General features: G+C 41.8%; 1 protein-coding gene across 2 annotated transcripts in view; it reads left to right on the top strand.

The window, feature by feature from the left end:
* Nucleotides 1–23,818, top strand: part of MYO7B (myosin VIIB) — a 258,153-nt gene that overhangs the window by 94,815 nt on the left and 139,520 nt on the right. For both annotated transcript variants that reach the window (XM_069727694.1, XM_069727693.1), the window contains exons 14-17: nucleotides 7,944–8,079; nucleotides 8,332–8,489; nucleotides 11,995–12,132; nucleotides 15,409–15,567. In XM_069727694.1, coding sequence (XP_069583795.1) covers nucleotides 7,944–8,079; nucleotides 8,332–8,489; nucleotides 11,995–12,132; nucleotides 15,409–15,567 — 591 coding nt within the window. The remainder of the gene's footprint in view (nucleotides 1–7,943; nucleotides 8,080–8,331; nucleotides 8,490–11,994; nucleotides 12,133–15,408; nucleotides 15,568–23,818) is intronic.

Genomic DNA, 23,818 nt, shown 5'->3' with positions numbered 1-23,818 from the left:
GTGGTAATCGTATTGGCTGAAGTAGGAGGAAAAGTAGTCTGAGGAAGTTTTTTTTTTTTTTTTTTTTTCCCCCTCAGAGTTTGCTGCATAGCCTTAATTGCAGCCTGGCTGCGTCTTACCTCCTCTTAATCCTTGAATGGCTCTGACCTCAGCTGTTTATCATGGACGTCCAGAGTTTGGCTTCCAGCCTGAATAATCTTGCTGCTAAGGTTCAAAATATACAAGATTTTGTTGTACATGCTCCTATGTCTGAACCTAGAATTCCTATCCCAGAGTTTTTTTCTGGAGATAGATCTAGTTTTCTGAATTTTAGGAACAATTGCAAGTTGTTTCTTTCTTTGAAATCTCGCTCTTCTGGAGACCCTGCTCAGCAAGTCAAGATTGTTATATCTTTCCTGCGGGGTGACCCTCAGAATTGGGCATTTGCATTGGCACCAGGGGATCCTGCGTTGCTCAATGTGGATGCGTTTTTTCTGGCATTGGGTTTGCTCTATGAGGAACCTAACCTAGAGATTCAGGCTGAAAAAGCTTTATTGGCTCTCTCTCAGGGGCAAGATGAAGCAGAAATATATTGTCAGAAATTTCAGAAATGGTCGGTACTTACTCAGTGGAATGAGTGCGCCCTGGCTGCAAGATTCAGAGATGGCCTTTCTGAGGCCATTAAAGATGTCATGGTGGGGTTCCCTGCGCCTACAGGTCTGAATGAGTCTATGACTATGGCTATTCAGATTGATCGGCGTTTACGGGAGCGCAAACCTGTGCACCATTTGGCGGTGTCTTCTGAACAGGCACCTGAGACAATGCAATGTGATAGAATTCAGTCCAGAAGTGAACGGCAAAACTATAGGCGGAAAAATGGGTTGTGTTTTTATTGTGGTGATTCAGCTCATGTTATATCAGCATGCTCTAAACGCACAAAAAAGGTTGATAAGTCTGTTGCCATTAGTACTTTACAGTCTAAGTTCATTCTGTCTGTGACTCTGATTTGTTCATTATCAGCCATTTCCGTCGATGCCTATGTGGATTCAGGCGCTGCCCTGAGTCTTATGGATTGGTCATTTGCCAACCGCTGTGGGTTTAGTCTGGAGCCTCTGGAAGTCCCTATTCCTTTGAAAGGAATTGACTCTACACCCTTGGCTATGAATAAACCTCAGTACTGGACACAAGTGACCATGTGTATGACTCCCGTTCATCAGGAGGTGATTCGCTTCCTGGTACTGTATAATTTACATGATGTCTTAGTGCTTGGTCTGCCATGGTTACAAACTCATAACCCAGTCTTGGACTGGAAAACGATGTCTGTGTTAAGCTGGGGATGTCAGGGGTTCATGATGATGCACCTCCGATTTCTATCGCTTCATCTACTCCTTCTGAGGTTCCGGTATTTTTGTCTGATTATCGGGATGTTTTTGAGGAGCCTAAGCTCAATTCGCTTCCTCCTCACAGGGATTGCGATTGTGCTATAGATTTGATTCCTGGCAGTAAATTTCCTAAAGGTCGTTTGTTCAATCTGTCAGTGCCAGAGCATGCTGCTATGCGGGATTATGTTAAGGAGTCCTTGGAAAAGGGACATATCCGTCCATCTTCGTCCCCTTTGGGAGCAGGTTTTTTTTTTGTGGCCAAAAAAGATGGTTCCTTGAGGCCTTGTATAGATTACCGTCTTTTGAATAAGATTACAGTTAAATATCAGTATCCTTTGCCATTGTTGACTGATTTGTTCGCTCGCATTAAGGGGGCTAAATGGTTCACTAAAATTGATCTTCGGGGTGCGTATAATCTTGTGCGGATAAAGCAGGGTGATGAGTGGAAAACCGCATTTAATACGCCTGAGGGCCATTTTGAGTATTTGGTGATGACTTTTGGACTTTCTAATGCTCCTTCTGTCTTCCAGTCCTTTATGCACGATATTTTCCGTGAATATCTGGATAAATTTATGATTGTGTATTTGGATGATGTTTTGGTTTTTTCGGATGACTGGGAGTCCCATGTTCAGCAGGTCAGGAAGGTGTTTCAGGTCCTGCGGGCCAATTCTTTGTTTGTAAAAGGTTCAAAGTGTCTCTTTGGAGTCCAGAAGATTTCTTTTTTGGGGTATATTTTTTCCCCTTCTACTATTGAGATGGATCCCGTCAAGGTTCAGGCTATTTGTGACTGGACGCAGCCTACATCTCTTAAGAGTCTACAGAAGTTCTTGGGCTTTGCTAATTTTTATCGTCGTTTCATAACTAATTTTTCTAGTGTTGTTAAGCCTTTGACGGATTTGACTAAGAAGGGTGCTGATGTTGCTGATTGGTCTCCTGCGGCTGTGGAGGCCTTTCAGGAACTTAAGCGCCGGTTTTCTTCTGCTCCTGTGTTGCGTCAGCCAGATGTTTCGCTTCCTTTTCAGGTTGAGGTTGATGCTTCCGAGATTGGAGCGGGGGCGGTTTTGTCACAGAGAAGCTCCGATTGCTCAGTGATGAAGCCATGTGCGTTCTTTTCTAGAAAGTTTTCGCCCACTGAGCGGAATTATGATGTTGGTAATCGGGAGCTTTTGGCCATGAAGTGGGCATTTGAGGAGTGGCGTCATTGGCTTGAGGGTGCTAGACATCGTGTGGTGGTCTTGACTGATCACAAAAATCTGATTTACCTTGAGTCTGTCAAGCGTCTGAATCCTAGACAGGCTCGTTGGTCACTGTTTTTCTCCCGTTTCGATTTTGTGGTTTCATACCTGCCAGGTTCAAAGAATGTGAAGGCGGATGCTCTTTCTAGGAGTTTTGTGCCTGACTCCCCTGGAAATGCTGAGCCCACTGGTATCCTTAGGGATGGGGTGATTTTGTCGGCTGTCTCCCCAGACTTGCGACGTGCTTTGCAGGAGTTTCAGGCGGATAAACCTGATCGTTGTCCGCCTGAAAGACTGTTTGTTCCGGATAATTGGACCAGTAGAGTCATCTCCGAGGTCCATTCTTCTGCGTTGGCAGGTCATCCTGGAATATTTGGTACTAGAGACTTGGTGGCCAGGTCTTTTTGGTGGCCTTCCTTGTCGAGGGATGTGCGTTCTTTTGTGCAGTCTTGTGAAGTTTGCGCTCGGGCTAAGCCTTGCTGTTCTCGGGCCAGTGGATTGTTGTCACCTTTGCCTATTCCGAAGAGGCCTTGGACGCACATTTCCATGGACTTTATTTCGGATCTCCCTGTCTCTCAAAAAATGTCCGTCATCTGGGTTGTGTGTGACCGCTTTTCTAAGATGGTTCATCTGGTACCCTTGCCTAAGTTGCCTTCCTCCTCTGAGTTGGTCCCTCTATTTTTTCAGAACGTGGTTCGTTTGCATGGGATTCCGGAGAACATCGTTTCTGACAGGGGATCCCAGTTTGTGTCTAGATTTTGGCGGACGTTCTGTGCTAAGATGGGCATTGATTTGTCCTTTTCGTCTGCATTCCATCCTCAGACGAATGGCCAGACGGAACGAACTAATCAGACCTTGGAAACTTATTTAAGGTGTTTTGTTTCTGCTGATCAAGATGACTGGGTTACCTTTTTGCCGCTTGCCAAATTTGCCCTTAATAATCGGGCTAGTTCTGCTACCTTGGTTTCTCCTTTCTTTTGTAATTCGGGGTTTCATCCTCGTTTTTCCTCTGGTCAGGTGGAGCCTTCTGATTGCCCTGGAGTGGACATGGTGGTGGATAGGTTGCATCAGATTTGGAGTCATGTGGTGGACAATTTGAAGTTGTCCCAGGAGAGGGCTCAGCAGTTTGCTAATCGCCGTCGCCGCGTGGGTCCTCGACTTCGTGTTGGGGACTTGGTGTGGTTGTCTTCTCGTTTTGTTCCTATGAAGGTCTCTTCTCCTAAGTTCAAGCCTCGGTTCATCGGTCCCTATAGGATCTTGGAAATTCTTAACCCTGTGTCGTTTCGTTTGGATCTCCCGGCATCGTTTGCTATTCATAATGTGTTCCATCGGTCGTTGTTGCGGAAGTATGAGGTACCTGTTGTTCCTTCGCTTGAGCCTCCTGCTCCGGTGCTGGTGGAGGGAGAATTGGAGTATGTTGTGGAGAAGATCTTGGATTCTCGTGTTTCCAGACAGAAACTCCAATATTTGGTCAAGTGGAAGGGTTATGGTCAGGAGGATAATTCTTGGGTGGTTGCCTCTGATGTTCATGCTGCTGATTTGGTCCGTGCATTTCATAGGGCTCATCCTGGTCGCCCTGGTGGTTCTCGTGAGGGTTCGGTGACCCCTCCTCAAGGGGGGGGTACTGTTGTGGATTCTGTTTTTGGGCTCCCTCTGGTGGTTACAGATGGTACTGGGTGACTTGTGTTCTCTGCGGTCTCTGGTGTCCACCTGTTCTATCAGGATATGGGAGTTTCCTATTTAACCTGGCTTTCTTGTCATTTCCTCGCCGGCTATCAATGTAATCAGTGTGTCTTGTTACCTCTGCTTCCCGCTTCTGTATTCTTCAGGACAAGCTAAGTTTTTGATTTTCCTGTTCCACGTTTTGCTTAATTTTTGTCTTAGTCCCGCTTGCAGATATGTGATTCCTTTTTGCTGGTTGCTCTAGTGGGCTGATATTACTCCTCATGTTCCATGAGTTGGAACATGAGTTCAAGTAATTTCAGGATGGTTTTTTGTAGGGTTTTTCGCTGACCGCGCAGTTCACTTTTGTATCCTCTTATCTAGCTTTAGCGGGCCTCATTTTGCTGAATCTGTTTTCATAACTACGTATGTGCTTTCCTCTCATTTCACCGTCATTACATGTGGGGGGCTGCTATTTCTGTGGGGTGTTTCTCTGGCTGGCGCGAGACGTCTAGAATCATCGTAGGCACGTTCCCCGGCTACAGCTAGTTGTGTGTTGAGGTTCAGGATCGCGGTCAGCTCAGTTTCCATCACCCTAGAGCTTGTTTTGTTTTTTGTGCTTGTCCTTTTGTGATCCCCTGCCATTGGGATCATGACAGAACCTGTCAGGTCCCCCGTGTCCTCAAATTCAGCAGCAATCAGCTAAGTGTGATTAAACTCATTCCCTAACCAGCCATGTATAACATAGTTCAGTTAAATGCTTTAAAAAATCATTTATAACCTCTGTTTTTCCTATGCTAATAAGGGCTTTAACTAGTCGATAGGGCGTTATTTGCCCCAGACTAGTAAACCCTCCTTCAATGTTATCACACCCCTGTGGGCGTGATAGCATAATGTCATGGATGTGTCAGAGGCTGCAGACCGTTGCACTGCATCTGTCCGCAGAAGGTCTCCATTGTTTGATTTGCAGACTAGTGGCCACCTCCCCGCCGGTGCTAATGGCCACACCTGGACCTGGGTGTTTATAACCCCCAAGTTCCTGTTGGAGTTGCGAGTGATATTTCCTACTTGCACTTCTTTGTTGAGGCTTGGAGCTGTAGCAGTCTGCTAGCATCCTCTTGGAGTTTGGAGGGCGTCTGTATTTCTCTCTGAGTCTACGCAAGCTAAGTGTGCGTCTTGTTTCATTTATCCTTGCTGTCTTTAGTGTTAGTTTAGTGTTTGGTTCCCCTTCCCGTATCCCTTTGTGTTGCACTTAGTCTGTCCTAGACTGTGCGTGACACATAATTTGCATGGCCCGGCCTCATCACCAGCCACTGTATATCTGCTCAGACACGCCACTTATTCCAGCAGTATCTCGGCGTCTCTGAAGCCAGGTGTACGCTTCCGTGCTTCAGAGACGTGCACTGCACATGTCCAGAAGTGCAGAAGATGGCTTCCAGTCATGCGCAGTGTGTCTCTGAAGCCAGGTGTATGCTTCCCAGCTTCAGAGGCGTGCTCTGTGCATGTCCAGAAGTTCTGAAGATTACTTACGGTCATGCACAGTGCCACAGAGTTTAACTGCAATACAAACTGCAATACAGTGAAAATCACACCTGAAACCATATAAAGAGAAGCCCCAGTGCTAAGTCTTTTGTTTGCCATTGAAACTATCTTCTAACCATGATCATGTTGCAGGGAACCATTGGAGTGACAAAGGGAGCAATCTCCCTTTGTCGAACACCCTACATGGCATGTGAAAAAATATCACACAATTTTTTAATGCCATTTACCAGCATAAATAATCTGTTCACAGTGCTTTACGGGTTGTTACGATTATCAATTATATTTATTTGATTGTGATGTTTATTTTGGAAAGGTGTCTTAAAAAGTGTGATTATTGTAATTCTATTTCGTTCATCTTAATATATACTTACCTTGTAATGTCTTCACATCCTGTTCCGTCCAGATGTGTCTGGATCCCAGAATTCCAATGGGCGGAAGTTCACCGAGCACCATATTAGGACACCCAAGTGATGGGTATCTCGATATGGAAACTGCTGGTGGTACCAGCCTCTTGCGTGATGCCAGCAGTGAAACACCGTCGCACCACACACACACACACACACTGTATACGTCGTACGCACCACACACAAACACACACTGTATATGCTGTACGTTCCACACACACGCACCATATTAAGACACCCAAGTGATGGGTATCTCGATATGGAAACTGCTGGTGGTACCAGCCTCTTGCATGATACCAGCAGTGAAACACCGTACGCACCACACACACACACACACACACACACTGTATACGCCGTACTCACCACACACACACACTGTATATGCCGTACGCACCACACACACTGTATATGCTGTACGCACCACACACACTGTATATGCCGTACGCACCACACACACACACACTGTATATGCTGTACGCACCACACACACACACTGTATATGCCGTACGCAACACACACACACACTGTATATGCTGTACAAACCACACACACTGTATATGCCGTATGCAACCTTTTGTGCGGTACCACTAGCGGAACACTGTCATGAACACGCCGCCACCAGGATCAGCCGAATGATTCACTGACCGCCACCATCTTTGTACAGGAGGAGCACATGCGCAGTTTTAATGTGACCGCCGCTACTGTATGTCTGCACAAATATTGCAGCGGTCTGATTTACTGCGCCTGCGCGAATTCCACGCAGGTGAAGTGAATAATTCGGCTGATCCCGTTGGCAGATGCGCGACGTTTCTACAGACAGAGGAAGCCGGTCACATTAAAGGGTTTTTCCCATGAACGAAATTTCATTTTAAAAATTGTCTGTGTCTGACCGTGTACGGAGCATACCACATCTCCTGGACAGGGGAGGAAGCAAAAGACAATACTGACATTACAGCAGGGGATCACAGTGGATTCATTTTGTCAGGTAAAATATTTCACTGACTGTTTTTGAACAATATTTTACCCCACAAAAAGGAAAGAGAGTGGATAGGTGGGTGAGCACATAGGAGGGAGAGATTCTCAACGCTGCAAAGCCTGCCCCCATTGTGACATTACCGCCCTCCCAATACGATAGCATCGGGCCTCCATCTAGTTGATTATAATTTTGTAGAAAAAACACATCCTTTGACTTGTACTGGTATACAGTATCTCTATGTAGCTGTACAGTATACCCGTAAAGAAGAAGAATACTATGTAGCTCTTTAGACAGAAAAAATATTTTCCTATGTTTATTAGTGCAGCCTGTGGCTCAATACTAAAGCTCCTGCCCATAAATTAAAGCATCAATAGGTGCAGACTTAGTCGCGCCACATAAAATGCTATATATTAATATTTATATATTACTGAGAGCAATATATAAGTGTACACCTGTAATTTAGTATCAGATTAGTTAGTGTGACCATTTAGAAGTATCGCTTATCATTGATTTTATAATGTGACCTCATAATACTGTCCATATAATGTGCTTTGCCCTATTATTTTATAGCAGTCTAAATATATCCATACAGAGAGGTGTTACATAGTTTTGCTAAACAGTTAAAATTATAATTGTACCCCAAAATAGATTAGATATTAGCCATATAAGTGTTCCAAATAGTAGTGTCCCAACAATTAGTGTACAATTTATTAGTTTACTCCATGAAATGAATGGGTTACATTAATATTTTTTTTTTCTTAAGGGAACTGATGCTACTATGCTAATAAAATTGAATAGCATTCATGGCAAAAGCAATATTTACATTGCACCTAAAAGTGTACATGACACAAAATTTGGGGTAAACCATTTTGCAGGACTTGTGTATTATGAAACTGAAGGTGAGTGCTATGTATTGTTTGCTTCTGATATACAAATGCTGTATATGTATGTAGTGTGATACAATAAAAAAGTAGTTTATTACCATTTAGTATTGCTCATATACGATGCAATGTTTAGTTTTATACCACACATATTTATTTCATGTTATATTTGAAAAGGAAACAGAGAAAAAAATGATCAGTAGAAAACAAAAAAACAATATTTTTTCTGTTGAAGATTAAGAATGCTTTACTCATTTTTTTTATATTAAGGATTCCTGGACAAAAATCGAGATTTGCTAAGCACAGATCTCATCCTGTTGATGCATTCCTCTACCAGCAAATTCCTAAAGCAAATTTTCCAGGTGGAAAAAAAATCCAACACTTCCATTCGAGGAATTATTAGAAACACAGGCCTTAACTACCAGAAGGTTAGCTTCTTAATGTTACCTAGCCTTTAGTTGTGGAATTTGATTATGTGGGTGGCTGCATATTGGGACAGACTTATGTAGTATTAGGATTTTGTAATGTTTTGTATGTGAACAGGTTTACAATCCATAAGGAATAAGAGGTAAATAATACAGGCAGCACAATGATTTCTCACCAAAAGAGGTCAATTTTTTTCAATAAAGGGAACCTGTCAGGTAGGATAACGATATTAACCTGCAGTGATAGTTGTAATGGGCTGGGTTTTGGAACCACTGTGCCAAAGCCTAAGAAAAGCATAGAGGGGCGTAACTAGGTGCCTTACCAAATCCAACCTCAGAGACATAAAGGCTGACGATATCACAATTCTAGGAGAGGCAAAGGAGGTGGGACCAGATACTACTCCAGGACTGACCTCACGTAGATGGCAACTGACCCCCTAGTGATGGGTAGCAGGAACATCCCGAAGGAAGGAACAGTAGATGCAGGCAGACACTGTAGGAACACGGGAACCACGGATACAGACTGGACCTGCTGATGAGCATTGACTGGTGCGGACTGGAACGGCTGATGTACAGATGAGCGCACGCGGGTATGGATTATAGACAGGCAGGCGAGTACGGCTAACAGACAAACAAGTATACAGGAATATGAGCAGTGGGACCTGAGAACTGACAAGAGTGTTATGAACAAATTTACAACGTTACACAGGCACCTCCCATCAGGTGGAGGTGCCTTATATAATGGGTGTCTCCCAGCTATTGGCTGTGTACACTTTAGGATGACATACACTGTCCATTTAAGATGACGGAACAGAGCGCACACCCTAGAGTGCCCCAGGCAAAAACAGCCGGAGCAGAAAGTGCGGGAGAGAGGCCCTGGTGGTGAGTGAGTACGCATCACTGCCGGGGAAAAGAGGCAGAAGGCAGAGACGCCAGTGCTACAATAGAGTTAATCTTCAGGTTAATAGCATTATAAAGGTACCCAGATGCTGTACTTAAAGTGTGGTACATGGGAGAAAATGAACGTTATTCCTGCCAGGAGCCACCAGCTTTCAGTCATACAGGTGTGACGGTGCAAATACAGATACAGTCACTGCCCACTATACTGTAAGCACACCCTGACACTCCTCAGTGCAGAGCCAGCTGTCAGAGTGCCAGGGCATGCTTATATCCAACACTCCCAAGGTGATGAGAGTGAATGTAGATGCATAGGCATGATTAAAAGCCAGCGGCTCCCAGGAGAAATAAATGTAATTTCCTCCTGGGTGCCACACTTTCAGTACAGTGGCCGGGCACCTTCATAATGATATTAACCTGTGGAGTAACCCTATAATAGCATTATCAGACATGACAGGTTCCCTTTAAATAAAATTTCCACCCTTGAATCCCATTTTTTAATCTAAAAAGCTCAACATGTTTTGCTGATTAATTTTATAAAATATTTTTGTAAGCATATACAGTTAGGTCCATATATATTTGGACAGAGACAACATTTTTCTAATTTTGGTTATAAACATTACCACAATGAATTTTAAACAAAACAATTCAGATGCAGTTGAAGTTCAGACTTTCAGCTTTCATTTGAGGGTATCCACATTAAAATTGGATGAAGGGTTTAGGAGTTTCAGCTCCTTAACATGTGCCACCCTGTTTTTAAAGGGACCAAAAGTAATTGGACAATTGACTCCAAGGCTATTTCATGGACAGGTGTGGGCAATCCCTTCGTTATGTCATTCTCAATTAAGCAGGTAAAAGGCCTGGAGTTGATTTGAGGTGTGGTGCTTGCATTTGGAAGGTTTTGCTGTGAAGTAAACATGCGGTCAAAGGAGCTCTCCATGCAGGTGAAACAAGCCATCCTTAAGCTGCGAAAACAGAAAAAACCCATACGAGACATTGCTACAATATTAGGAGTGGCAAAATCTACAGTTTGGTACATCCTGAGAAAGAAAGAAAGCACTTGTGAACTCATCAATGCAAAAAAGACCTGGGCGCCCACGGAAGACAACAGTAGTGGATGATTGCAGAATAATCTCCATGGTGAAGAGAAACCCCTTCACAACAGCCAACGAAGTGACCAACACTCTCCAGGAGGTAGGCGTGTCAATATCCAAATCTACCATAAAGAGAAGACTGCATGAAAGTAAATACAGAGGGTTCACTGCACGGTGCAGGCCACTCATAAGCATCAAGAATAAAAAGGCTAGACTGGACTTTGCTAAAAAAAAACTCTAAAAAAGCCAGCACAGTTCAGGAAGAACATTCTTTGGACAGATGAAACCAAGATCAACCTCTACCAGAGTGATGGAAAGAGAAAAGTATGGCAAAGCGTGGTACAGCTCATGATCCAAACCAAACCACATCATCTGTAAAACACGGCGGAGGCAGTGTGATGGCTGGGGCATGCATGGCTGCCAGTGGCACTGGGTCACTAGTGTTTATTGATGATGTGACACAGGACAGAAGCAGTCGAATGAATTCTGAGGTATTCAGAGACATACTGTGTGCTCAGATCCAGCCAAATGCAGGAAAAATGATTGGTCGTCGTTTCATACTACAGATGGACAATGTCCCAAAACATGAAGCCAAAGCAACCCAGGAGTTTATTAAAGCAAAGAAGTGGAATATTCTTGAATGGCCAAGTCAGTCACCTGATCTCAACCCAATTGAGCATGCATTTAACTTTTTAAAGACTAAACTTCAGACAGAAAGGCCCACAAACAAACAACAACTGAAAACCACCACAGTGAAGGCCTGGCAGAGCATCAAAAAGGAGGAAACACAGTGTCCGGTGATGTCCATGAGTTCAAGACTTCAGGCAGTCATTGCCAACAAAGGGTTTTCAACCAAGCACTAAAAATGAACATTTTATCTAAAATTATTGAATCTGTCCAATTACTTTGGGTCCCTTTGAAAACAGGGTGGCACATGTTAAGGAGCTGAAACTCTTAAACCCTTCATCCAATTTTAGTTTGGATAACCTCAAATGAAAGCTGAAAGTCTGAACTTCAACTGCATCTGAATTGTTTTGTTTAAAATTAATTGTGGTAATATCTATAAGCAAAATTTAAAAAATGTTGTCTCTGTCCAAATATATATGGACCTAACTGTATTTTTAATTTTAATGAGGAGCTCAAAAATCCTTTGCATGTACAACTAATCTATCAAATTCTTACTGTCTGTAGCTGTACCACTTATGACTTGCACTGCGTGAACCTCCTATATTTTGTACAATAAAGACAAATATGTAAAAAATGTAATACTATTGCTTACATTTTGGGTGATGATTTTCCCTTTGTACAGTCAGAAAAAAAGTAGTTTTGTACAGATGATCAAATTCACTATACAGTTCCTTTGAGAATAATATGCTCAAAACATTACTCATTAATGGTCAATTTCATTTTTGGTGGATACTACATAATAAAGGACTACATTGTAATGTTGAGGCTAATATTAATGTGAGCCCCAGTCTACCAAACAAAATATTTAACATGCTATATTCTACCCTCAGATCACAGATACAAATAAGTCCTTACATACACTTGGAGGTCAATTCAAACAGTCATTGGAGCAGTTGATGAAAATTTTAGGCAATTGTCAACCTTTTTTTGTTCGATGCCTCAAACCTAATGAGTTCAAGAAGCCCTTGGTAGGTGTGATTTATCATATTGATAAACATATTGTTCATGTGTATGTGGTGTTTATGTTTTATTTTTTATTGAAATCCAAGTTTTTACACAATGGAGTTTCATTTAGGGCCCTTTAGGCTGTGTGCCCGTGTTGCGTTTTTTAAGTGTTTCCAACGCATTTTTCTGCAGCGGAAATGCTTAAAAAACACTAACAAAACGCATCCCATTAATTTTATCAGCAGCGAAATCGCATCGTGGTAAAATACGCAGCATGTTCATTTTTTTGCGGAATCGTTGCGATTCCACCACCGTAGACTTGTATTGGAACGCTTGAAATCCGCAAATATTAAAAATGTTAGCGGATTTTAAGAGCATTTGCTGCGGTTTTGTAAACTAAAACCGCAGCAAATAGGAAGTGACATCATGGGCATCCCTTCATGCCATCCCATGAGCATCCCTTAATCCAGGAAGACGAGAATCCCAGATCATTCCCGTTTTCCTGGATGATGGCTGCTAACATGGACTGGTATGATGACATGGCGCTGGATGTCCCTTTCATGATCAGTGTGGTAAATGTCTATGTTTGTGTCTGTGTGTGTGTCTGTGCTGTATTTGCGGTGTATGTGTGTAACTAGACATAGGCCGATGAGACTACTACTCCCATCGGCCTATGTCTGTTCCCCTTTAGTGGCAGCAGGATAAGCTCGAAGGGAGCGGTATTTCCCATCGAACTGTCCCTGCTGTAAAAAAACACAATATTTTTTTTTGCCCCGACCCGATATTTTTTATTGTTATTGCCCCCCCCCCCCCCTTATTTTTCAAAATATTTTCCCCTCTATTATTTTTTAGCATGGGCCAATATTATTAATTTTATCCCTTTGGGGGGGTTGCCCATTATTTTGTTGTTTTTTTTTAGTTTGTCCCCAAATTTCCTTGATGGCCAGTGATTACCTGTGGAAATAAATTATACATACCTGTCCCCGCCGATCACCACCTAAAATAAAATATAAAAAAAAAACCATATACTCACCTAGACACCTAATTCCCCAATGCCCTCGTTCACCTTAAAATAAAAGTAAAATAACAAACCGCAAAAGATACCTACCCTTCGTAGAATTCATTTTAAACGAGTGCCCCACGATGATCTAAAGTTATGTGGCTGCTCTTAACCGCCACCACCGATACAATGAATGGGGCCGCAAAGTGACCCCGTTTATTGTATAACGAGTTCACCCGAGTGCAGCTTGGGTGAACTCGTTGGGAGCCGAAGACGTCAGCGGTACTCACTGTGGCTGCGTGGACTCCCTGGCTGACCGGAGATGAACTCATGAGCGTGGGAAATTTTCCCACGCTAATCAGTTCATCCCCGATCAGCCGGGGAGCCTGCGCAGAGATGATTTAATTAATTCTGCAGTGGTTTACAGCGGGGCCGGTAGTATTAGCACTGGTCCCCTTTATAAACTAGTTAACCCTTTGTGATGGATTTATGGCATGGGACCTGACTGTACTGCGGAGAGGTATGGATATTGTTGCTTTGTTTTTTTTGTTTTTTTTTTTACAGAACAAGGTTTTTTTTGGGATTAGCAGAATAATACTTGTGGTCAAAAACTTGGTGTGATTATTTCATTAAAAGATTTTTTAATTAATGTGTGTGTCTTTTTTTAACCCTTTACCATTCTAGGATTAATAATGGATAGGTGTCTCACTGACACCTCTCCATTATTATCCTGGCTTAATGTCACCTTTCAATAGCAAGATAAATTTACCTATTATTACCCCATATGCCACCGCTACACGGCAGTGGGATGAGAGAGGATAAGTGCCAGAAAAGGTGCATCTTAGAGATGTGCCTTTTCTGCGGTGGCTGGGAGCAGATTTTTTTAGCCGGGGGGACCAAAAACAATGTTCCCTCTCTAGGCTATTAATATCTGCCCTCAATCACTGGCTTTCCCTCTCTAGCGGAGAAAACTGCGCTGGAGCCCACGCAATTTTTTTCTGCGATTATAGCCTTTAATTTAACCCCTAGAGTTCCAAATTTTTCCTAACACAAGCTGCTAAATTTATTAAACACTTACATCAAAAAATAGTTTTGATATGACATGGTTTACTGTATGTAAACCATGTGTCATATCATGTCGGGTTCTGTAATGATTTTTGCGCCAGGGTTAGGGCTAGGGTTAGAGTTAGGGCTAGGGTTGGGATTAGGGTTAGGGGTGTGTTGGGGTTAGGTTTGGAGTTCGATTTGGGGGTTTTCCACTGTTCAGGAGCATCAGGGGCTCTGCAAACGTGACATGCCGTCTGATCTAAATTCCAGCCAATTCTGCATTGAAAAAGTCAAATGGTGCTCCTTCCCTTCCAAGCTCTGCCATGCGACCAAACAGTGGTTTACCCCCACATATGGGGTATCAGCGTACTCAGGACAATTGCACAACTTTTGGGGTCCATCTTGAATCCAACAACAAAATAAAATGGAGAAGAGGGGTTGGACTAGGAAAAGAGCTCATAGGAGTTTTTTTTTTGGTCCCAACCTTATTTGTGCACAAAAACGCTTAGAAAACGCATCAAAAATGCATCCAAAAAGCATCAAAAGCGCATCAAAATCCAAAATTTCCCTGGCAAGGGTGTGCAGTTTTGATGAGGAAAAATCTGCTTCTATTCTGCAACGTGGGCACATAGCCTTATGGATATGATTGGAGAAGTAAAACCCAAGCAACAGACAAATCTTAAATACATGCAGATTAGTATGGTTTTTGAGTGCATGCTAAATGCTAAACATTTTCATGACCTGAAATGTTAAATGTTGTAAAATAAATGTCACTTGTAAATCAAATTAAAAATAAGTATTTTTTAATGCATTTTTTCAAATCTTTTTGAATAATGGGGCATAATAAATAAATAGAACCTTGGAAAACTCTTTACATTCACACTGCAAACCTGAGAGTTGAGCAAAAGGTGTATAAATATTTTTTTTTATTTGATGCCTATCATATTTTATAGTTCTTATATTTCCAGATTTTTTGCCCTATGTCCTATACTACTGTATTTGAAAAATGCATTCATTTGTACTTAATGCAGGAATTAACAGATCAGCAAAGAGAGAATCCTGGTTTTATGCATGATTTTTTTTTCCTCCATAGGCAAATGAAAGTAATGTTGGACTAGATCAAATGTATGCAAAATAAAACAAAATAGTATAATTGAAAAAGACAGAGAGCGGGAGTTAGTTATTTAATTCATTTATAAAACATGTCAATGTGTATTTACCTCTTCAACTTGTAATCTGCATGTTTCCTTAGGTGTTTGATCGAGAACTGTGTATCCGACAACTGAGATACTCTGGGATGATGGAGACTATACGAATCAGGAAGGCAGGGTATCCAATACGCTACAGTTTTTCTGATTTCTTCCACCGTTTTCGAGTGTTGTTACCATTAAACTCCCCTAGCCGCAGTAAGGTAAATATTGAATATTTTTGACCAAAATATAACTTCATATTTAATAATGTATTTATCATTTAATTCTTGATCGATTTTGACATGTCAGCAAATGTTAAAGGGTGTTACCATCTTCAACACTTATAAATGCCTAATAGGTTTTATTATTTATTAGGGATTTATTTACACACTTCTCTGAGAAAACGGCTGTGAGAGACACACTTCTCAAACTTTTCATTTCTTTGTCTATAGTCATTGTTACCACCAACTCAAGGGCACCGCAATGGGGAGCCTTTGTGCCCTCCATGTATGCCAACTGGTTTTTGTGCTGGTGAGACTCCAATATAGTTCTCAAAATGTGGCATAGGAAGATAAATCTCTAGCGAAAATGTGGCAAAGGTATCTTTTAGTTGTGGTTGGACACAACACACATACTTTCAGCAAATTTGCAGGAATTGAATTGTAATGAGTAATGAATTATAATGGTTTAAATTTACAACCAAGACTGATGCAAACAGTGTGCCATTTTTTATGTAAAGTTCCGTAGGAGCCGACATAGACAGATATAACTGATATTTATGAGGAAGCTAACGAACATCTTTTAGAGGCAGAATATTGGTATGTGCATTTCCTCAAGGAAAGGATACAGAGTGGATGATAAATCAGCCTCAGGAGGAATTCTTCTAAAACCAAAGTTTTCCTCTACCAGACAGATGATACCCTTTTTCATAAAATTCACAGGAGATATGAAGCTAAAAAAATAGGACTAATTGCTAGCCTTTTTATGTCTGAGCGCCAACACCCTATTGGAGCCCATTTGGCACAAATAGGTGCAGTAAATATTTGACAAGCAATTTGATTACTGTTTCTCAAACATTGTAAAACAGAAGTGTGGGAGAGGTATGTAATAATGAGTTTATCAACTGTAAATACTGAGGATTATTTAGCTAAATATATGCATTTCTATGACAAAAAAACAAACAATGGAAACTGTTATGACCTGGTGGTTAGGAGCACCCGGAATGACCTGATAGTTAAACCACATACAGGACGAGCTCTGGGATGTGGGAACTCTGCTGACCGCAAGCCCTAATCCTATCACACACACTAGAAATAGCCGTGGAGCGCTCCTGACCAGACCCTAGGCGCCTCGTCATAGCCTAAGAGCTATCTAGCCTAGAGATGGAAAATAAAGCCTACCTTGCCTCAGAGAAATTCCCCAAAGGTAAAGGAAGCCCCCCACATATATTGACTGTGAGTAAAGATGAAAGTCACAAACGCAGAAATGAAACAGGTTTCAGCAAAGGGAGGCCAGACTTACTAAATAGACAGAGGATAGGAAAGGTAACTTTGCGATCAGCACAAAAACCTACAAAAGACCACGCAGAGTGTGCAAAAAAGACCTCCGCACCGACTCACGGTGCGAAGGGGCCACTCTGCATCCCAGAGCTTCCAGCTAGCAAGACAAAATCATGATAACCAGCTGGACAAGAAAACAGTGAACAAATAATGACTATCAGGAACTTAGCTTCTGCAGGAGAAGGCAGGTCACCAGAGAGATCCAGGAGCGAACTGAACAAATGCAAAAACATTGACAGCTGGCATGGAGCAACGATCTGAGAGGAGTTAAATAGAGCAGCCAACCAAAGGATAAACCACGTCACCTGTGTAAGAAACCTCAGAAGCAGCAGCTTCACTCATAGCCACCAGAGGGAGCCCATAGACAGAACTCGCCGAAGTACCATTCACGACCACAGGAGGGAGCCCGACAACAGAATTCACAACAGGAAACAACCTGTAATGGATATATAAATGAAGTCTATGATGTCAGTGGATCGCAAAGGGAATTTAAGTTTTAGATGTTTTCTATGAGTAAGTGGGAAAAGGCAGTGGCTCTCATGTCCTATCCCTTTAACATTGTGAGTAGAGGACAACCTCAATTCTGAAGAAGTTGGGACGCTGTATAAAATGTAAAAAATACCAGAATGCAATGATCTTAAAATTTCTTATAGCCATATTTTATTCACAACAAAACATAGATCACAGATAAGAAGTTGAAAGTTTGAAATTTGTCCATTTTATTTAAAAAAAATTAACAATTTTACAAATTGATGGCAGCAACACATCTCAGAAAATTTGGGGCTGGGGGCTATGTCTAGAATTGTGTAGCATCCCCTCTTCACTTTATAAAAGTCATTAAACATCTAGGATGTAAGGAAACCAATTGCTGGAGTTTTGGGAGAGGAATATTGTCCCATCTGTTGTAAGATTCTATTTGATCAACAGTCCTGGGTCTTTGCCAGATTTTTAATTTCACAATTTACCAACTGTTTTCTACTGGTGAAAAGTCTGGGCTGCAGGCAGTCAGTTCATCATTACCCAAGCTCTTCTTCTGTGAAGCCATGCTGTTGTGATGAATGCAATATGAGGTTTAGCATTGTCTTGGTGAAATATGCAGGGACTTCTCTGAAATAGATATTGTCTGGATGTGACCAGATGTTGTTCTAAAACCTCTTTATAATGCTCAGCATTGATAGTGCCTTTCAAGTGTAAGCTGCCAATGCCATAGGCACTAACTCAACCCCTTACCATCAGAGGTACAGGATTTTGAACTGTGTACTGATAACAAACTGGATGGTCCCTCCCTTCTAGAGTCCGCAGGACACTGCGTTAGTGGGTTCCATAAAAAAATGTCACAATCTGATTGGCTCAGTCCATTTTAAATGAGCTTTGTCTCAGAGTAGAAAGCAGTGTTTCTGGATTGTATTGTATTGCAAGGCAAACTGTGTTCTTAATGATTTATGGAAGTATTCCTGAGCCCATGCAGTGATTTGCACGACTGAATCATGTCAATTTTAATGCATGCCCCTTGAGGGCCAGTAGATCCCTAGAATCCAATATTGACCATCGCCCTTGTCTCTTCCGCATTGGGATTCCTTCAGAATTTCTAAATCTTTTGATAATATTTTGTTGTCTGCGGTGTGATAATCAAAGTATTTGTAATTTTTCATTGGGTAATATTTTTCAAAAATTATTCCTCAATTTTTAGATGCAGTTGCTCACAAAATGATGAACCTCTGACCATATTTTCGACTCTGCTTTTGTAAAATACTTTTTCTTATTCATAGTAATATTTTAGTTGAAATTTGATCCTCCAGTTGATTTTCGTTAGTACCACTTACTCAGTCTTTTGTTAACCATGTCCAAACTTTTTTTGAGTTGTTTTGCTGCTGTCAATTTTTAAATTATTTTTTTGGTTCTTTTTATTTCAAATGAAATGGAATAATGTCTAACTTTCCACTTCTGATCTGCCAAGGATAAAAGGGATTAGTGGACGGTTTCCGCGCTTGCTGATACTTATTGAGATATATACCCCAGTGAGGTTAAATGAAATATTGGTATGTTCAACGTGTTTCAGAGTACAAATTACTTCTTCATCAGAAAAGACCACAAGTATACAGAGACAGCAAGGGAATCGCTTAAATACCGTATTTTTCGGATTATAAGATGCACTTTTTTCCCAAAAATTTTTTGGGGAAATGGGGATGCATCTTATAATGCGGATATACCTTACCATTACAGTTGCTGCAGGCTGGGATGAGGGAGTGTCCGTCGCTGCTGCGAGTGCCCAGTGGTGCTGCGGGGTTGTCCAGTGCTGCTACGGGTGTTTCCGGTGCTGTGGGGGGCTCTGCCGACATTTCCATCTGCACATGCACCGCACCCCGATGGCCATTTTTCCAGAGTCCACTGCACAGGAAACCATGGAACTTCGGGGGCTCTGGCCTTTCACAAAATGTCAGCAGAGCCCCTCACAGAGCCGGACACCCTGCAGCAGCACCAGGCATCTGCATCAGCTTTGGACACCGCCGCAGCACCGCCAGTCACCTCCGCAGCACCAGACACCCGCAGCGGCGGGCCGCACATTGGAACACCCCCTCATCCCAGCCTGCAGCAAAACCCCTCTCCTGCCTCCTCCAGCAGCGACCCTGGGAGCCCGCTTCACTGCAGCCACCTCCCCCGGAAAGCAATAAGACGCTTGGATTATAAGAAGCACTACCATTTTATTTAAAAAAAAAAATTTCCTATTTTTTCCTCAAAATTTGGGGTGCGTCTTATTATTCGAAGCATCTTATAATCCAAAAAATACGGGTAGGTTGAAATTTTCATATGTGGGTGCCAAACTGAGCAACAAGGTGTCAGACTTCAGTCAGGTACCACATGATATACACATGATATACAGAGGTGAAAGTAAAATTCTTTGTAATACACTCATGTTGTTATAATATAACCTATATACCGTATTTTTCGGACTATAAGACGCACCCAGGTTTTAGAGGTGGAAAATAGGGGAAAAAAATATTTGAAGCAAAGAAAAAATTTTTGGTAAAATTGAATAACATACTATTATATGTGGTGTTTTTATATATAACAGTATGTTATTATGTTGGAAGCTGCGGGTAGAAGATGGTGCTGCGGGACCAGTGTGGTGTCTGTAAAGTATTGTATGAAGATGCTGGAGGGTGAGTATAAGAATGGGGGCACAGGGCTTATATTTGAAGCAGCCCTCCAGAACTGAAAAATAACACTGGAGTGCTGCTTTAAGATCCCATTGGAAGAACTGTAACTCCCAGCATGTCCTGCAGATCCTACAGCATGCTGGGAGTTATAGTTCACCACAGGAGTGGCAGAGTGCTTTATTGTGTGTTGTAAAGACTAACCTTTTAATTGTGGCAGCCAGCCAGCCACTGTCGTGAGGTGAAAAGCTGGAGCATCCCATGACTGCACACACAGAGTCCTCCCTCTTGTTGCTTCTCCACAGCACAGGTCATAAGAGGAAGCTTGCAGATTCTAGAGGGGAGTCTGAAGGACCTGTGACATCAGAAGAAGGAGGGCTCTGTGCCGCCATGTGACGCTCCAGCCCGCACTCTTCATGACATCACACAGGTCCTTATGCCTCAGCATCCAGCACAGCCCAGGTAGATATGCAGCGATCTTGTCCCCTCTGCCACCCTGCTGCTGCCCTCTCCTCCCCCAGACACACAGATCTCCCCAGCCGCTGCAGGAATCCAGCGTTGGGGAAGCCATGTGTGTTTCTGTGAAGGACTATTCATTTGCTGCTCCTGCTCACTGCTCAGCTGACAGGTGGGCGGGGAAGCGGCTAATGAATATTCACTGCACTTTAATCATGGGGACCATGTGGTTTCCCCAAGGCTGGATTCCGGCAGCTGGGACATTTTTCTGCCTCCTGCAAGTGGGATCACAGTGCGATCCCACTAGCCGCTGCCCCCCTCCCCACATTCTACATTCCGACCATAACATGCTCCCACACTTTCCTCCCAAATTTGGAGGAAAAAAAGTGCGTCTTTTGGTCGATAAAAACGGTAAGTATCTGTTAAAAATAGGATTCCCAATTGCAACATAAAAAGGAAGAAAAAAAAGAATATTCCAATTGGGAATCAGTTTGGCGCCCACATTTGAAAATTTCAACCTATTTAAGCGATTCCCTTGCTGTCTCTATACTGGTGGTCTTTCCTGACGAAGAAATAATTTGTACTTCGAAACGCGTTAAATAAACCACTATTTCGTTTAACCTCACTGGGATATATGTCTAATCCCTTGTATCCTTGATGTCTCATGGTCACTTGCTGACCCGTGGATCTGCTGCAGCTGATTTTCTATGTGACATGATTTCTTAACAGATTGAACAGTTAATCTGAGTATTTCACCTACCATATCTCTCGGATAAGACCCTATTTTGTGCTGATTTCTTCTACAGCTCTTTGATTAACTTCTGATCTGTGCTCTATGTTTTGTTGTGAATAAAATATGGCTACAAGAGATTTCCAAATCATTGTACTCTAGTTTTATTTACATTTTACACTGGGTCCCAACTATTTTTGGGGTTGTAAATGTAAATGTTAAAAACTTTCAATATCAATAATCCAGCATTATACATCACACTAACACTAACCCACTTACTGTGCTTGTGGTGTGCTTGCAAACTATAACTCAAATAACGTGAAGAAGTAGACTGATAAAAAGCTTGTTGGGACCTGTGGATGCTACATGGGTCAACTGTCTGTAATCTAGTAATGCAGGTGTATGAGGGTAGTAACTATATTATTGAGTTAATAGTACTCTGTAAGATCAACCCTTATTGATCAACACTACTGTGCAAAAGTTTTAGGTAGGTGTAGAAAAAATGCTGCAAAGTATGAATGATTGGCCCCCTTGAAATTGCTCCAGTAAATTACGTATTTCTTCCATAAAATTAGTGCAAATATACACTTTTTTATACATGTATTTATTTCCTGTGTGTATTGGAGCAACACAAAAAAAGAAAAAAAAAGGAAAATACTTCAAGAAGCATCAAGAAATAGATGAAAACAAAGCGCTGTAGAGTTTTTAAGTGGCAGCAATGAGCCCGGATCTAAATCCCATTGAACCATCTGTCCAGAGATCTTAAAATTGCTATTGGGAGAAAGCACCCCTCAAATATCAGAGATCTGGAGCAGTTTGCAAGAAGAGTTGTCAAATTCTATTTGAGAGATGTAAGAAGCTTCTGATGCTTATAGGAAGTGACTGATTGCAGTTATTTATTCCAAAGGGTGTGCAACCAAATATTAAGTTAAGGGTGTCAACAATTATATTCGGCCAATTTTTTGAGGTTTTTGTGTAAAATTACAGCGAAGAACAAAAGGGTAACATTGTTTTGAACTTTTGACTTTCAGGCTCCATATCTAGCCATCCACTACTACATTGATTGTGAGACTACCATCATTTTATAGACAATCATCATGGCTATCTCATACATACATTTGACTTGCAACGATTTAGCATATGATTAGTTATGCAGATTCTTGTCATGTCACTACATTGTTACTGTTTTGCTCCTGGTGGTGGAAAAATATTGTTTTGGTGTGATAACCCTATGTCTTCAAAGGAACATGAATTCCTCTAGGTACACTTGCACACAGTTTTTGAATGAACTCAGCAGGCAGGTTGTGCTAAACATCTTGGAAAACTAGTGACAGATCTTTTGTGGATGTAAGATGTAGAAATCCAGACAGACTCAATGATATTGGGTTCAGGGTTCTGGGAGGCCATAGTATCATTTCTAGGACTCATTGTTCTTCTTTACCCTCTAGACCATTCTTAATGATTGGCTGTATGTTTTGGAGTTATTGTCCTTCTGCAGAATAAATTTGGAGCCATTCAGATGTTTCTCTGATGATATTGTATGATTGATAAGTATCTGTAATATCTCTGCATTGAGGACACCAGTAATGTTGACCAAATCCCCAACTCTATTTACCAAAATGCGGCCCCCAACTTCAAGGAACGTCCACAAAGCTTCACTGTTGGCTGCAAACACTCATTATTGTACCACTCCCCAGCCTTTTGGTGAACATACCACCTTCTATTATGAACAAATATTTCACATTTTGAATCATCAGGCCAGAGAACCTGTTTCCATTTTTTTGCACGCCTTATCCTACGAAAGGTAAATGGCTGGGTTTCTATGGCTTGTGTGGAGGTGCCATACTCAATAATATAGTATTCAATTGTATGAAGAAACACCTTTTTAGGCCACACGCTGTGCATTTGGTGAGTTTCTGATGTCAGTATTTGTAAGCCAAAACAAGGAGTGGAACAATCAGAAGAAAAGTATAATACAAACACGTCACCACTTCTGTATTTATCACCCACTCCTGGTTTTGGCTTACATACTGAGGTAAATATTTAGAACTGAGAGTCCTCAGTGGTTGATTCCTTTTAATGGCGAACTGAAAATATGGTAACAAATTGCAAGCTTTCTAGACTACTCAGGCCTCTTCATAAGGCATACACTAATAGAAATTCTGAAGAATCACATATTTATGCACAACACTTCACAGAAAAATGCGATAGATAAGACAGGTGACGTGAAGCAGAATTACCATTATGTGAGTGATATATGGTTATGTCCATAAATATTGGAACAGTTCATAGATAAGGAGTGTGAATGTTTTATTGTCCTCTGATTGGGGTTCGGTTCTATGTTATGATGTTCATTCTTGTTCTCAGTTTCTGCCCTGCTTCACATGGATTTATGTCTTTTTACATCAACTAAGGAATTTGCTCCTCAGACCATGTGGGGTCATCATAACATAGAAACAGACCCCAATCAGAGGACAATAAAACATTCACACTCCTTATCTATGAGCTGTTCCAATATTTATGGACACAACTGTTTATCACTCACATAATGGTAATTCTGCTTCACGTCACC

This window comes from Ranitomeya imitator, chromosome 5 (genome assembly GCF_032444005.1).
Source record: "Ranitomeya imitator isolate aRanImi1 chromosome 5, aRanImi1.pri, whole genome shotgun sequence".
NCBI classification, from domain to species: Eukaryota; Metazoa; Chordata; class Amphibia; order Anura; family Dendrobatidae; genus Ranitomeya; species Ranitomeya imitator.
The sequence above is the reverse complement of the archived record's forward strand: the minus strand, read 5'-3'. Positions and strand labels throughout refer to the sequence as shown.